Genomic DNA, 14,018 nt, shown 5'->3' with positions numbered 1-14,018 from the left:
TACAAATCTGACATCAGTTACAAATACTGACAAAGTCAAGGAGGTGGCCAATTCAAATTTACCAATTTATCCCACAAGAATACAAATGGAAAATTTTCTTCCTTTTTGTGTGTGGGGAGGGAGTGGAGATGTGTCTCACAGACTGTTATGAATGTTATAAGAGAAAAGGAAAAATTCCTCTTAAAAAAAAAACAACAAAAAAACCTCATGACCAGTGGGTGTTATCGGCAATCTGAGATGACAGGAAATACACGGTGGGCTAATTCACGTCACAGCATGTGTAGAAATCCCAGGAGTTAATGATAAAACAATAAATTTGAAATATTTAACAGATGAAGAATGAACTTATAACCTTTTTCTGCATTAACACTCACTATGGCATTTCCTGTGGCTTTAACTTCTTAAAAAAATAACAGAAGTCAGATAGGTATGACCACATATACAGAAATAACTATATAAACACTTTGTGTGTGTGTGTGTGTGTGTGTATAATCTCCAACTATTTCTCATAAATTGCTTTCCCCATTTTAAAAAGAAAATACTTTCAGTTATGGGACAAAGTTCAAAGTAAAATTTTCCAAACTTTCATTGTACATAGTAACTTCTTATCTGTAAACAATAAAAAAGAAAAGACCTCATGTGACACATTAACAGTACAGGTTCAATTATTTTAGCTACCACCCAGATTAAGAAACAGAATACACAAGAAGTCCTGTTGTTCCACATTCAGTCACTACCCTGCCTTGGTCCAAAAGTAATCACTATCCTGATTTCTCAAACCATAGATTAATTTTGCCTATTTCTGAACTTTATAAAAATGGAATCATACAATATGTATTCTTTTGTAACTGGCTTCCTTCCTTCAATGATGTTTGTTTGATCTCTGTGGTTGAATGTAGCAAAGGTCTGTCAGTTTTCACTGTTGATAATATGCCACTGTAGGATTAGAGCACTACTTATCAGTTCTACTGCTGATGGATATTTTAACTGTTTCCAGTTTTGTTTTACTGTGAATAAAGCTGGTAAGAACATTACTGTATAATTTTTGATGCATATATTTATACACTTCTGGTACACATACTCCAATGAATTCAACCATTATATCATAAAATATGCTTGTATGTAGTTTCAGTAGGTTCTGCCCAACACTATTCTGAAGCGATTTTATCAATATATAGTCCTAACAGCAGTACTTCACTGCGTTCCTAACCAACTTCTGTGATTAGCCTCTTTAATTTTAGCCACTCTGGTGGAGTGGCTTTTATTTGCATATCTCAGAAAACTAATGATGATAACCACTTATTCAATAGCTATCTGGATATCTGTGAGGTAGCAGCTCAAGTCTTTTGATGATATTTTACTGGTTTATCTGCCTTTGTTTACCTTGTTGATCTGTAAGAGTCTTTACAGGGTATATATCAAGAGTAGAAACTTTTTCTGAAAAGGACCAGAGAGTAAGTATTTTAAAGATTTTTTTTTTTAATTCATTTAAGAGAAAGATAGAGACAGAGAGAACACAAGCAGGGGGAGAGGCAGAGGCAGTGGGAGAGGGAGAAGCAGTCTCCCAACTGAGCTGGGAGCCCAACATGGGGCTTGATCCCAGGACCTAAAGATCATGACCTGAGCTGAAGACAGACGCTTAACCTTATCTGAGCCACCCAGGTCCCCTGAAAGGGTAAATATTTTAGAATTTGTTGGTCATGAGGTCTCTCAAAACTACTCAACTCGACAGAAGTAGTCAATATATAAATGAAGTAGTCAATATATAAATGAATATGACTGTGTGCCAATAAAACTTCATTTATGGACAATAAAACTGAACTTCATTAAATTTTCATATATCACTAAATATTATTCTCCTGTTTCAACCATTTAAAACTGTATAAGCTATTTTTAGCTCACAGGCTATATAAATACAAGCAGTCAGACAGATCTGGTCTATGAGCTGTAGTTTGCACACCCTTTATCTAAATAAGGACCTTCATCAAGACTTACATATAAGTCTTGTCAGGTGTTTAACAATGCTGTTGTGCTTTACAAGGACACCCAACCCTTAGCTTTGCTGAAACTCTGTATTTTGAATGGTTTTTCCTATTTTATTAATTTTGCTCTTGCCTTTACTTCCTTTCTTCTATTTCCTTCGGGGTACGTTCACTATTCTTTTTTTTCTCTCTCTCTCTCTCTCTTTTTTAGCTTTTTGAGATAGATGCTTTAAGTCACTGATTTTTTTCAGTCTTTCTTCTCTACTAATACCTGTACTTAAGGCTATAAATTTTTTCTAAGTATCCCATAAGATTTGATAGGTCATATCTCTATTAGTTCAAACTATTTCCTAACTTTCATCATTAGTTCTTTTCTGATTCATGGATTATTTCAAAGTGATTCACTTAATGCCCAAACACTAGGAGATCTTCAAATGATCAATTTTTAAAGTTACTTTTTCATAATTAGTTCCAAAATTAATTTCACAGTAGTCAAATCTGTAGAATTTCAATTCTCTAAAATCTGCTAAGAATTGTTCTGTGGTCAGTATATGTGGCATATTTTAGTAACTGTTTCACAGGCCCTATTTTAAAAAAAAACAGTTTATTCATTTGTTTGGTGCAGTAATCCTATAAATATCAATTATATTGCTTATATCTTACTAATCTCTTGAAATATATTTATCATACTTATTTTTAATTCTTGGTTATTTTTTCGATTAATTCTCCATCAAATGGAATATATTATTCTATCCCCACACTTGTTATGGCCAAAGTTTTTAGTTCTGGGTTATCACTGATATATTTTTACTTTGATTCTAGCCTTTTTAAAAAACTTTTTGTACTTTTCCAAAGTACTACTGCTGCACAGCAAACCAGCTCAAAACTTAGTGGCATAAAACCATCACCATTTTCTTATGCTCATAGATCCTTGGATGAGGAATTAAGACAGCCCAACACGAATGGCTTATCTCTGCTCCCCAATGTCTATAAAAACTTGAATGTGTAGGTTTGACTTAGAAAGCTGGGGACTCAAATCAACTGGAGACTTCTTCATTCACATATCTGGCCCCTTGATTAGATGACCAGCAAGGTGGACTTAGTGGAGCCGTCTACCAGAGCGCCTACAATGCAGTCTTTCTTTGTGGCTTGGGCTTTGCACAGCATGGCAGCTGGGTTCTGAGAGGTAGATCCCAAGAAGTGACTGGTGAGTGGTAATTCCAAAAGAATCAGGAGGAATCTCCATGGCCTTTTATAAGCCTCAGAAGTCATATGACACCACTTCTGCCATACTCTTTTTATGTAAATAGTTCTAAGTCCACTGAGATTCAAGGGCAAGGGATATAAAGCTCACTACTCATAGGAAGACTGCCAAAGAATTTGAGGGCTACATCTTAAAATTCCTCTATCTCCTGTAGCATTTCCTGAAAGTGTCTCTTCTAATTTAAGTATGTATTCCAAAAGTGTTTTCAGTGTGTATCTTTGTACAGCAAACCCTCTGAGGTCTTATGTGATAAGGATTTTTATTATAACTCACATTTTGAATGGATATAAATTCCATGTGGAATCAATGTTAACATTCTAAGAAACATTACTCCATTTTCCTCTTAAAATCAGATTTCTCAAAACTAATATTAGGTGTAATATCATTCTTGTTCCTTTATAGGTGATCTGCTCTTTATCACTGGAATCTTTAAGAATTCTGTCCTTGGGGCGCCTGGGTGGCTCAGTGGGTTAAGCCTCTGCCTTCGGCTCAGGTCATGATCCCAGGGGCCTGGGATCGAGTCCCGCATTGGGCTCTCTGCTCAGCAGGGAGCCTGCTTCTCCTCATCTCTCTCTCTGTCTGTCTCTGCCTATTTGTGATCTCTCTGTCAAATAAATAAATAAAATCTTTAAAAAAAAAAAGAATTCTGTCCTTGTCTTTGATATTATTTGTAACTATATGGGTCCAAGGCTGGGATTTCCTTCCCACTTACACACAGAAGTCTTTAAGCCCTTTTAGACTAAGGCCTTCCATTATTCTTTAATTCTGAGAAACCGATTTTAATCATTTCTTCAAATATTTTCTCCTCCCTTTCTGTTCTCTCTTTTAGGATTCCTATTTACCAGGAAAGAAACTCTTCTACATCTAACTTTCATGCCTCTTGATTTTTATTCTATGTGTTCTCTTTGTCGTTTAATATTGTCTTCTCAAGAGTTTTTCAAAAGCATCATCTTCCAACTCATGAGTTTATCAACTGTTCACCTTCGACCACCATCCAGTCTACTCTATTCTTTACTTTTACATTTTTCATAATTAATATTTCTACTTGGTTCTACATTGTTATGTTTTCTTATCTTTGCATAGTACTGCTGCATTTTTCTAATCCCCTGAAATACATTTGATAAGTTTATTTTTAATTCCTGATCAATCTTTTTCAAAAATTCTCCATCAATGGTATATGTTATTCACTTAGTTGTCTTTGAGAGTAACTGTACTGTACCTGTGTCCAGGTGACTAGTCTGGTTATAAACTAATGTTTTCCTGAGGAACCAGTCACTCTGTCTAGTAACATATGGTTACAGACCTCACGTAGCCAACCTGGTGAAATTAACAAGAGAGGAGCATGATCCCCAGAGCAAAGAGCCCCAGGGACCTTAGAATTACTGCTGTTTACTCCAGTTTGCTGGGCATTCCACATATGTTTCCTCTCATTTAAACTCGGAGAAACAACACTGGGCACAGAGTCTTGCTAGGCTGAAACACACCAATGGGAGTTTGGGAGGGGAGAAAAAAAGGTAGTTATCTCTAGTGGGCAATTAGTCAGGCCATCCCCATTTATATTAATGCCATCAGAGCCCTAGCAGATCTTTTGAATAATCATGGAGGCCTGAGCCACTGCTGCTCACTTCTGTGGGGAAAGAACAGGGAAAGACAGTTTCAGGCAACACCAGAGAGGAAAAACAATAGAACTTAATAGCCCTCCAATCTATTTCCTCACTGCTTCCTCATGCAGTCCTTAGTCCCAGGCTATAGCCACCACCCCCACACATACTCCACCGAGACACATACAGATTCATGATAGCCTTAGTCTCCCCACACTTCCCTCTTACTCCTCTAGTTTCTTCAGAGCTGATCTTGGGTGAAGGAGTCAAGAGCTGGGACTAGTTTGATAGAAAAATGCAAACCGGCCTAGAAACTCTTTTCTTTATCAGTGGTGCAGAACTTCTGTTCAATTTCAACCACTCATAATCCAGTTCAGAAATGTGATGCAGGGAGCACCAATGTGGCTCAGTGAGTTGCGTGTCTGCCTTCAGCTCAGGTCATGATCCTGGAGTCCGGGATTGAGTCCCGCAACAGGCTCCCTGCTCAGTAAGGAGTCTGCTTCTCCCTCTCCTGAGACAGGAACCTCCCCTGTCTTGTGCTTGCTCTCCCTCTCTCTCTCAAATTAATAAACAAAATCTTTTTAAAAATGTGATGCAAATGAAAAATTAAAATTTGTTAGTACAATATTGTATAACCATAAAATTTACCCTGGGACATCTGGTTTAGACAGTAATGATAAGTGCTTCTTAATTCTTTCATGGACACGCTTAACAACCCTTACCTTCATACATTTTATTTATTTTTCTAACTTTTCATTAACCATGGATTTATAAAGCACTGTGTAAACTTCTGAGTAAATTAAAAAAAACAAAAAAACAAAACAAAAAAAAAAACCTCTATAGTTCTTCTGCTCAACATTTTTGACCTTTAAGTATCTTCAAGCACCACAACTCCCCAGTCTTCTACTGCAGATGAAAGACCATGGCAGGCACCCTCAAACACACATGCACAACTATTAGCCTCAAGCCGATGTGAAACTATGTCAGAAATAGAAAAGTTAGCAGATAGGATGTGTTTTCACCAGGAGGCAAGAAATGAAAGGACCCAACAAGTGAGGTTGGGGAGGAAGAGAATCAGTGGACAGCTGGTCAGACTTGGTTAAGAAATGAATTTGGTTGTTCCCTATAAGGAGAATATCAAAAAAGCTAATTCAACTAAAAACTAAATTTCACTGAGGAATACAATATCTAGTACCAACGGGGCAATGTTTTCGACTGGTGATATGTTAACAACAATAATTCTCAGTTCTCAATACCCTGCCACATGCTCTGGAGGTCAAAATCTTTTCAATTTTTGCCAATATAATGGTTGAGAAGCATGTCACCTTTTAAATTTGTATTTTTCTCACTAGTAGTATGGTTGACTGTCAATAAAGAAATGCAAACATTAATAAACCCTTATTTGTGAACTTCCTGTTCATATTCTTTATAAATTTTCCTCAGATTTCTTTTTAATAATCAGTTTCTAGAAACTCTATTTTGATGATTCTCACCCTTTCTCAGTTATGTGTTACAACTATTCCTAGTCTATCATTTGCATTTAGCCTTTATTTACAGGGGCTCTTCTGTGCAACTTTAAAAAAAAAATTGTATGTTGTCAACATTTGTTGGTTTTTGCTTGACATGTTCTTTCCTGTTCTTAGACTGTCTCTTCCAGCACAGATAATACAAACATTAAAACATGTTCTTGGGGCACCTGGGTGGCTCAGTGGGTTAAAGCCTCTGCTTTCGGCTCAGGTCATGATCCCAGGGTCCTGGGATCAAGCCCCACATCAGGCTCTCTGCTCAGCAGGGAGCCTGCTTCCCCCTCTCCCTCTGCCTGCCTCTCTGCCTACTTGTGATCTCTGTCTGTCAAATAAATAAATAAAATCTTTAAAAAAAAAAAAACACATGTTCTTCATTTTTTCATACTTTGACCAACTTTATTTTCTCCTGCTTGAAAATCTATTCTACCAATACCCTTTAGTAAATAAAAGTTTTTTCCCCTCTGAACTGAACTGCTACTTTGATAATAGTTTTAAGTTCTAGAATTACTTATAACAGCTGGATTTTATTCCTTTTGGTCACCTACTCTTGGGCCAATACCATGCTGTTTAATTAGAGAAGGTTGTAGTAATTTTTAATATGTAGGTTTCTTTACTCTTAAGCTTTCCTTAGTTTTCTAGAATGTACTCATTTAAAGGGCACTTTCTCGAAAATTAGAGGCATAGATTAAGATGGAACTAGGTAAAAACTGTAAATATGTATGCATTATTTTATAACTAAAAAAAATATAGTAAGTTACTAAAAGAGTCTTAATTCAATTCCAAACAATAAATGAAAGTTAAAAAGCAGAAAATCACCAGATGGACAAATGCAACCAACATATACAGCAGACACTATGCCTCACATCTGAGGTTAGTAACAAAGTACTTTACCGTGAAGGAAACTGAGGCACAGGTAAGAAACAGAAGAGAGTGTTAGACTAAGAATCTGACTAATGGTAAAAACAAAAAGAGAAAACATCTAGTAAGGGAGGCACCAGGACCAAGTAAGATGGATGGAGTTCACTAATATTTTACTTGTATGATCCCACCCACACACAGAGGTAAAGAAATAAAATGGATAAACAGATAAATAAAATAGAAATAGGTCATTCTACAATTGGTCATAGCCAACCTTCGACCAAGCCAAGAATGATGGTTGAGCTCAAGTGAGGCAATAGTTATGTAATTAACTGTAATAATTACAGTCTAAGGCTTGCTCTTTTGATTTTCAGAGAGGATGAATCCATCCACAAATAGCAACAGAGAACATAAACATTCTGTGCTTTTGCCAGCATAGGAGAACCCCAAGCAGTCTATTCCCCAATTCCTATCAGAAACAAATTTGAACCCTTCAAATTGGCTCAGTCAGTGGAGCATGCAATTCTTGATCTCGGGGTCATGAGTTTAAGCTGCACGCTGGGTGTAGAGATAAGCAAAAATAAACAAATATATATGTTATATATAAAACAAAATAAATTTGAGTCCTCTGCTGACTACTGGAAGTATAAGTGTGGCTATCATACCTCCTACTCTGAAACCCACCAGTGAGCCAAGAGAAACAAACTTTCATAAAAATACGGAATAACCCTAAACCACAGATTAGGAAGTATTATATCAAATATAATACAATTTGAGACAAGGTAATAATGAATATTATGAGCCAAAATACATCTCTACATATCCAAGCAAAGTTGGATTTCCTGAAAGTAATAGGAAAGGTCTTAAAATTTTTTAGTTGAAACAAAGATAAAATGAGGGTGTAGATAAATTATAGGCAAGGTAGCAAATAGTCCTCTCATGGAACATTTCAATATGGAGGAAGAATAAGGGACACAGAGATAAAGGAGAGATAATGCCATGTTCATTTTCTCGTACTTCTAAATCAGAGAACCTGTAAGGGAAGATGCTGTGAGGACCAACATTAGTTGAACAGGAAGAGATAACCTAACCAAGTCATCAAAGAGATGACCATGTTACATTGAGAGACATAGTGCATTCCATCCTGGGTGATCTATTCTCCTGAAAGGAAGGAACACCAATGCTTAGGAGATAAACGGTTCAAGGTCAGAGTGTAAGAAGTCTCTCTGAGTGAACTAAGAAAAGTGAACTGAACCTTCCAGATGCCCCAGAACACAGCCTTTGCCATACTACTACTATAGATAATAGCAATAATTAACTGGGCTCTTATCATATTCTAGTGACATATTCTAGGAATTTACAAGTATTAACTCTTTGAATCCTTAACCCCAATGAGGCAAGTACTCTTATTATCTCCATTTTACAGATGATGTAAATGAGCATCAGGGAGGTTAAGTAAGTTTCCTATAGTTATATAGCTAGGAAATATAAGACCAAGAATTGAACCTAAGCAATCTGGTGTAAAGCTCAGGGTTTTAACTATTATGCTGCATTGTCTCTTCTACTTTAATGTTAAACAATTAGCAAACCCACAGAATTTATTTATACAGGAAATAATGACATACCTTGTACTGTAAGCTCTGCTTGAGCTTCAATTGTTTCATTTCCATTATCAGCGATACAAAAATAAGTCCCCGCATCATCCTCAGTAACATCACTGATCTCCAGACTACCACCTGCCAGCAGCACCAGTTTTTCAGAGCTGCATAAAAAAATATTGGCACATTTCAGAACTAGGAAAACAATAACTGGGAAACTCTTCACATAAAACAGAGAAAACACTTAAAATGCATTATTATTTACATGGCTACAGAGAGACTAACAAAATTAGCAGAATTTAATTTGGTCCAATTTACTCTGTTCATATTTAACATGCATAAATAATCACAAATACAAATCAAAATGTTATAATGAATTATATCTAACACGTATTTTTTCTGAGAGAGAGAGGAAGAGCATGCAAACTTGGGGTGGAGAGGGGTAGGGGAGAGGGAGAGAGAGAGTCTTAAGCAGGTTCCATACCAAGTGTAGAGCCCAAAGCAGGCCTGGATCTCACATCTCTGAGATTGTGACCTGAGCCAAAATCCAAAGTCAGATGCTGAACCTACTGAGCCACTTGGCACCCCTATCTCTAAACACATCTAATTATTCTCAAAGGTATACAAGTTTTGTAGCGAATTCCACTCCCCACAATCCATCCCTGCCTCCCAGATCTCCCCATTTTTTCCTGCAAATAATTTAATTTTGAAGTCTGGAATCAATCTGTCACTCCACTACAGCTATGCCACACTGAGGGGACTACTGGAGAAGGTAAAATGTCAGATCAGAAACACAAAGTCATGAGGCCACCCTGCCTACTGAAAGCTTCCTATGGTGGCTTGGCTAGGAAAGGGAGAAAAACGGACAGGGAAGGGAGAGAACAGAGTTGGCAGAGAGCAGCAACCTGGGTGTGGTTACCAGGTAAGAATATGCTATCATGCCATTATCAACAAGGACACTGACCACAATAACCTAAATCTGTATAGTGATTTAAATCTTTCAAAGAGACTATTTAAAGAAAAAAAAAAAAGTGATCCTATAACACTAAGGGGAAAAAATCAGAAATCAATATTCTCATCAAGTTTTTATAAAGTAAACAAGTTTAGTTGATTTGGATCCAAGTTTGTGGAGTTATAATTTTATTTTTATTTGGAGGTTCTATGTCTAAACTGGTTTTCATAGGCAGATATTTCTCTCAAATCTTAATATTGTCACATTTCGTACCTGTATCTACGCTTAACAAAAAACATGGCTTTTCATATAGAATTACTGATGGGGAAAAAAGAGAGGAAATGACTATTTGGTCTGTGCCACATTTATAATTCTCATCCTAACTAAAGAGCTATTCTGGCTTAAATTTCAGTATGCTCTGAACCTGAGTAATTAAGCTTCCCAAAACTGATACACAAGATTAAGTTTCTGGACAATGAAAGAGGAAAACCAGAATCGGGTTTGGTGGCTTCTCTATGAAATACCCTGCAAGAGATCCTGACTCAACTTTATCAAGTGGCCTTCTATTACCTCAAATTCCAACTGAACATGATGAGCTAGAGAAGCAATGAACATATCACGGAACAGAGCAAGAACTACTAGGATAAAACGGAGAGATAAGACACGATTTCCATGCCTCACAAAATAAGAAAAATTTACAAAATTTAAAATCCTCTATTTCACGAGAAAAAATTAGTACTAGTCTTCAGAAATGGAAAACAATGCCCACGAGTGGAAAATCAGCAATATACACACATGATACCCAGCTGAGAGGAATATAATTTGAAATACTATTTGGTAGGGTACTTTTGAACTGAGATACAGTAATTTCTATTTAATAATTATACTAAAAAATACTCCTGATACTTGCTTTGTTTCAAATTTGCCATAACTGAGTGCCAGTACAGAAGTCAATCTTTACTCCCTTGAAAGAAGCCAGGGAGGAGGAATGGCTGTTAGTTTGACAGAACTCATTAAACCTGTTCACATGATGATGTGATAGCTTCCAGTAAGATGGCAACCAAGTCTTAAAAACTCCAAAATTCAAAGATATAGCAAAAGGAACAGTATGTTAAAAAGTAAACATGGTCACTGGACCCAAGTTAGGTTGAGTGCTGCTGGACAAAGGAAGTATGTGTGTCCCTGGGCAGTCAGGGGTCAGTCTAGGAGACCTTGGTGTGCTAAGGAGACTTTATGTTTACTTGTTTTGCCAAAGGAAAGGCCTTGAAAGAGATAAATCAACACGATTTAGTGAAGGACAAGAGGAATGGGAAAAAGACTCAAAGCAGAAACTTCTATTGTGAAATCATTTTAATGGTCCAGAATTAAAGAGAAAAAGATGAACTCTGGCAGTAATAACAGAGGTAAAAAGATGGCAAAAACTATTGACAACTCTTAAAAACAATGGACAATGAAGGTAAGGAGAGGGATTCATCCACTCAGCAAATATTTACTGCTGTGCCTCTGTGTGTCAGATAGCAGCTGGGGATGCAACAGTGAGCAAAAACACAACCAGTGCTTCTGTGCAGGGGGAAAGACACACATGAAAGATAATAATTTCAAAAAATACTCTACCAGAAGAACCTACCAGAAAATTAGGAATGAAATTTTTCTGACCAAAGTAACCCTTGAACTGAGATCTAAAGAATGAGAAGGAGAAAAAGATTTCAGAAAGAAAAAGTAGCATATGCAAGAGAATGGTGGCAGAAAGTACCACAGTGTTTCAGGATCTGAAAATAACCAGTGTGGCCAAGTTTAAGAGAGAAAAAAGAAAGAGAAAGATGAGATGGAGCCAGACTATACAAGGTTTTGAAAGTCATTTTAAAAATTTGAGTCCTTAACTTAAAAATAATGAAAATTCATTAAATATTTTTAGAAGTGGGGAGAGGGTTGACAACGATATCATGAGATCTGAGCTTTGGAAAGATCACTCCAGATGTATCTGGAATGAAGCCAGAGTAAGTATGGGAAGAACTGGAGTGTTCTGTGGTAACTGGTGGTTTTCAGAGATGGTTAGAAGGTTCCATGAAAGATCTTATAGATGAATTAGAGAAGCTGAGGAAGAAATTCATGTCCAGGAAGATTTTTTTTTTAATTTTATTTATTTGACAGAGAGAGATCACAAGTAGGCAGAGAAACAGGCAGAGAGAGAGGGGGAAGCAGGCTCCCCGCTGAGCAGAGATCCCGATGCGGGGCTCCATCCCAGGATCCTGGGACCATGACCCAAGCTGAAGGCAGAGACTTTAACCCACCAAGCTACCCAGGTGCCCCTCTCCAGAAGATTCTTAAGGTTAGGGTAATATGTGTGAAAGGGAAAAACAAAAGGAAATTTGCTTAATTTAGTTTCTTATGTGTTGTTATTTGAGTGAGAGAAAGGTAGGCCTTTTTACAGGAAAAAGAGAAGGAGCCAATGGAGAGAAAAAATTTTGAAAAGAAGATTCATAAAAGTGCTGGAGAAAGTGGAAAGTAGTAAAATCCAGAGCACAAAAGGCCATCTCTTCTTTTAAAACAGCAGGAAAGGAAGGGAACAATACTTATTCTCTTTTGTTGTTGTTGTTGTTTTCATTAAACTTATTATGAGGTAACTGCAGTTTTAAGAAATAATACAGAGGGGGAACACCTGTGTGAATCAGTCATTTAAGCATCTGCCTTGGGCTCAGGTCATGATCCCAGGGTCCTGGGATCTGCTTCTTCCACTGCCTGTTGTGCTAACCCTCCATGTGTGCTCTGACAAATAAAAATCTTAAAAAAAAAAAAAAAAACAAAACACTAATACAGGAACCTACTGTACGTATGTCTTTACCCAGTTTCTCCCAATGGTAATCTTGTAGAGTACAACATCACAACCAGACACTCACATTTCCATCACCATGAGGACCCCTCCCGTGGCTCTTTTATAGCCACACCCCTTTCCTTTTCCTCCCACCTCCTCACAACCCCTGGCAACTGAACCCCTGGCAATCTGTTCTCCATTTCAGTAAATTCGTCATTTCAAGGAGAATATTATATAAATAAAACCATACAGTATATAGCCTTTGGGGATTGGGTTTTTTCACTCAGCATAATTCTCCAAAGATCCACCAAGGTTGTTGCATATAACAATGGTTCCTTCCTTTTATTGCTTGGCAGGAATTCCAGTGTGGCTATACCTTAGTTTGTTTAACCATTCACTCAATCAAGGACATCTGGGCTATTTCTAGTTTGGAGCTATTACAAATGAAGCTGTTGTGAATACAGATAGGCAGACTTGTGTGGAACATGAAGTTTATTTCTACAGGATAAATGCCCCAAAGTGTTAATGTTGGGTCATATGGTAGTTCCAACATGGTAAGCTTTTAAAGAAAAGGCCAATGACAGAGTGGCTGTACCATTTCCACATTCCAGCCAGCAATGTCAGACGGATCCCATTTAACAGTATTTGATACTGTCAATTTTTACAAAGTGTGGCTATTCTGATAGGTACGTAGCAGTATCTTACTGTGATTTTAATTTGCATTTCCCTATGGCTAATGAAGTTAAACAACTTTAAGTCCATCTGGTCCAGTGTGTCATTCAAAGCCACTGTTTCCTTGTTGATTTTGCCTAGATCATCTGTCTGTTGACGTAAGTAGGGTGTTAAAGTCCTCTATTATTGTATTATCAATTAATTCCTTTATGTTTGTTACTCATATTTAGGTGCTCCCAAATTGGAAGCATAAATATTTATAATTGTTAGGTCTTCTTGCTGGAAGACTAGGGCTTTTTTATTATGATATAGTACCCTTCTTCATCTCCTGTTACAGTCTTCAGCTTAAAATCTAGTTTGTATGACATAAGCACTGCTACTCTGGCTTTCTTTTGATGTCCCTTAGCATGATAAATAGTTCTCTATCCCCTCACTTTCAATCTGCTCCTGTCTTTAGGTCTAAAATAAGTCTCTTGTAGGCAGCATATAGCAATTTTTCCCATTTCTGACACCCTATGTCTTTTGATTGGTGCATTTTGTCCATTTACATTTGGAGTGATTTTTTATTAATTATTTTTATTAACATACAATATGTTATTTACCCCAGGGGTACAGGTCTGTGAATCATCAGGCTTACACACTTCACAGCACTCACCATATCACATACCCTCCCCAATGTCCATAATCCAACTACTCTCTCCATAACCCCATTCGGAGTGATTACTGACAGATATGAATTTAGTGCTTGTTCTG

At 37.0% G+C, this 14,018-nt stretch overlaps 1 protein-coding gene across 11 annotated transcripts in view; it reads right to left on the bottom strand.

Annotated features, from left to right (window-relative positions):
- The window catches only part of NEO1 (neogenin 1), a 232,936-nt gene that overhangs the window by 132,316 nt on the left and 86,602 nt on the right, over positions 1 to 14,018 (bottom strand). For all 11 annotated transcript variants that reach the window (XM_082735725.1, XM_082735726.1, XM_082735717.1 and 8 more), the window contains exon 5: positions 8,857 to 8,993. In XM_082735725.1, the coding sequence (XP_082591851.1) occupies positions 8,857 to 8,993 (137 nt within the window). The remainder of the gene's footprint in view (positions 1 to 8,856; positions 8,994 to 14,018) is intronic.

Source organism: Mustela nivalis (genome assembly GCF_964662115.1).
Source record: "Mustela nivalis genome assembly, chromosome: 6".
Taxonomy (NCBI): Eukaryota; Metazoa; Chordata; class Mammalia; order Carnivora; family Mustelidae; genus Mustela; species Mustela nivalis.
The sequence above is the reverse complement of the archived record's forward strand: the minus strand, read 5'-3'. Positions and strand labels throughout refer to the sequence as shown.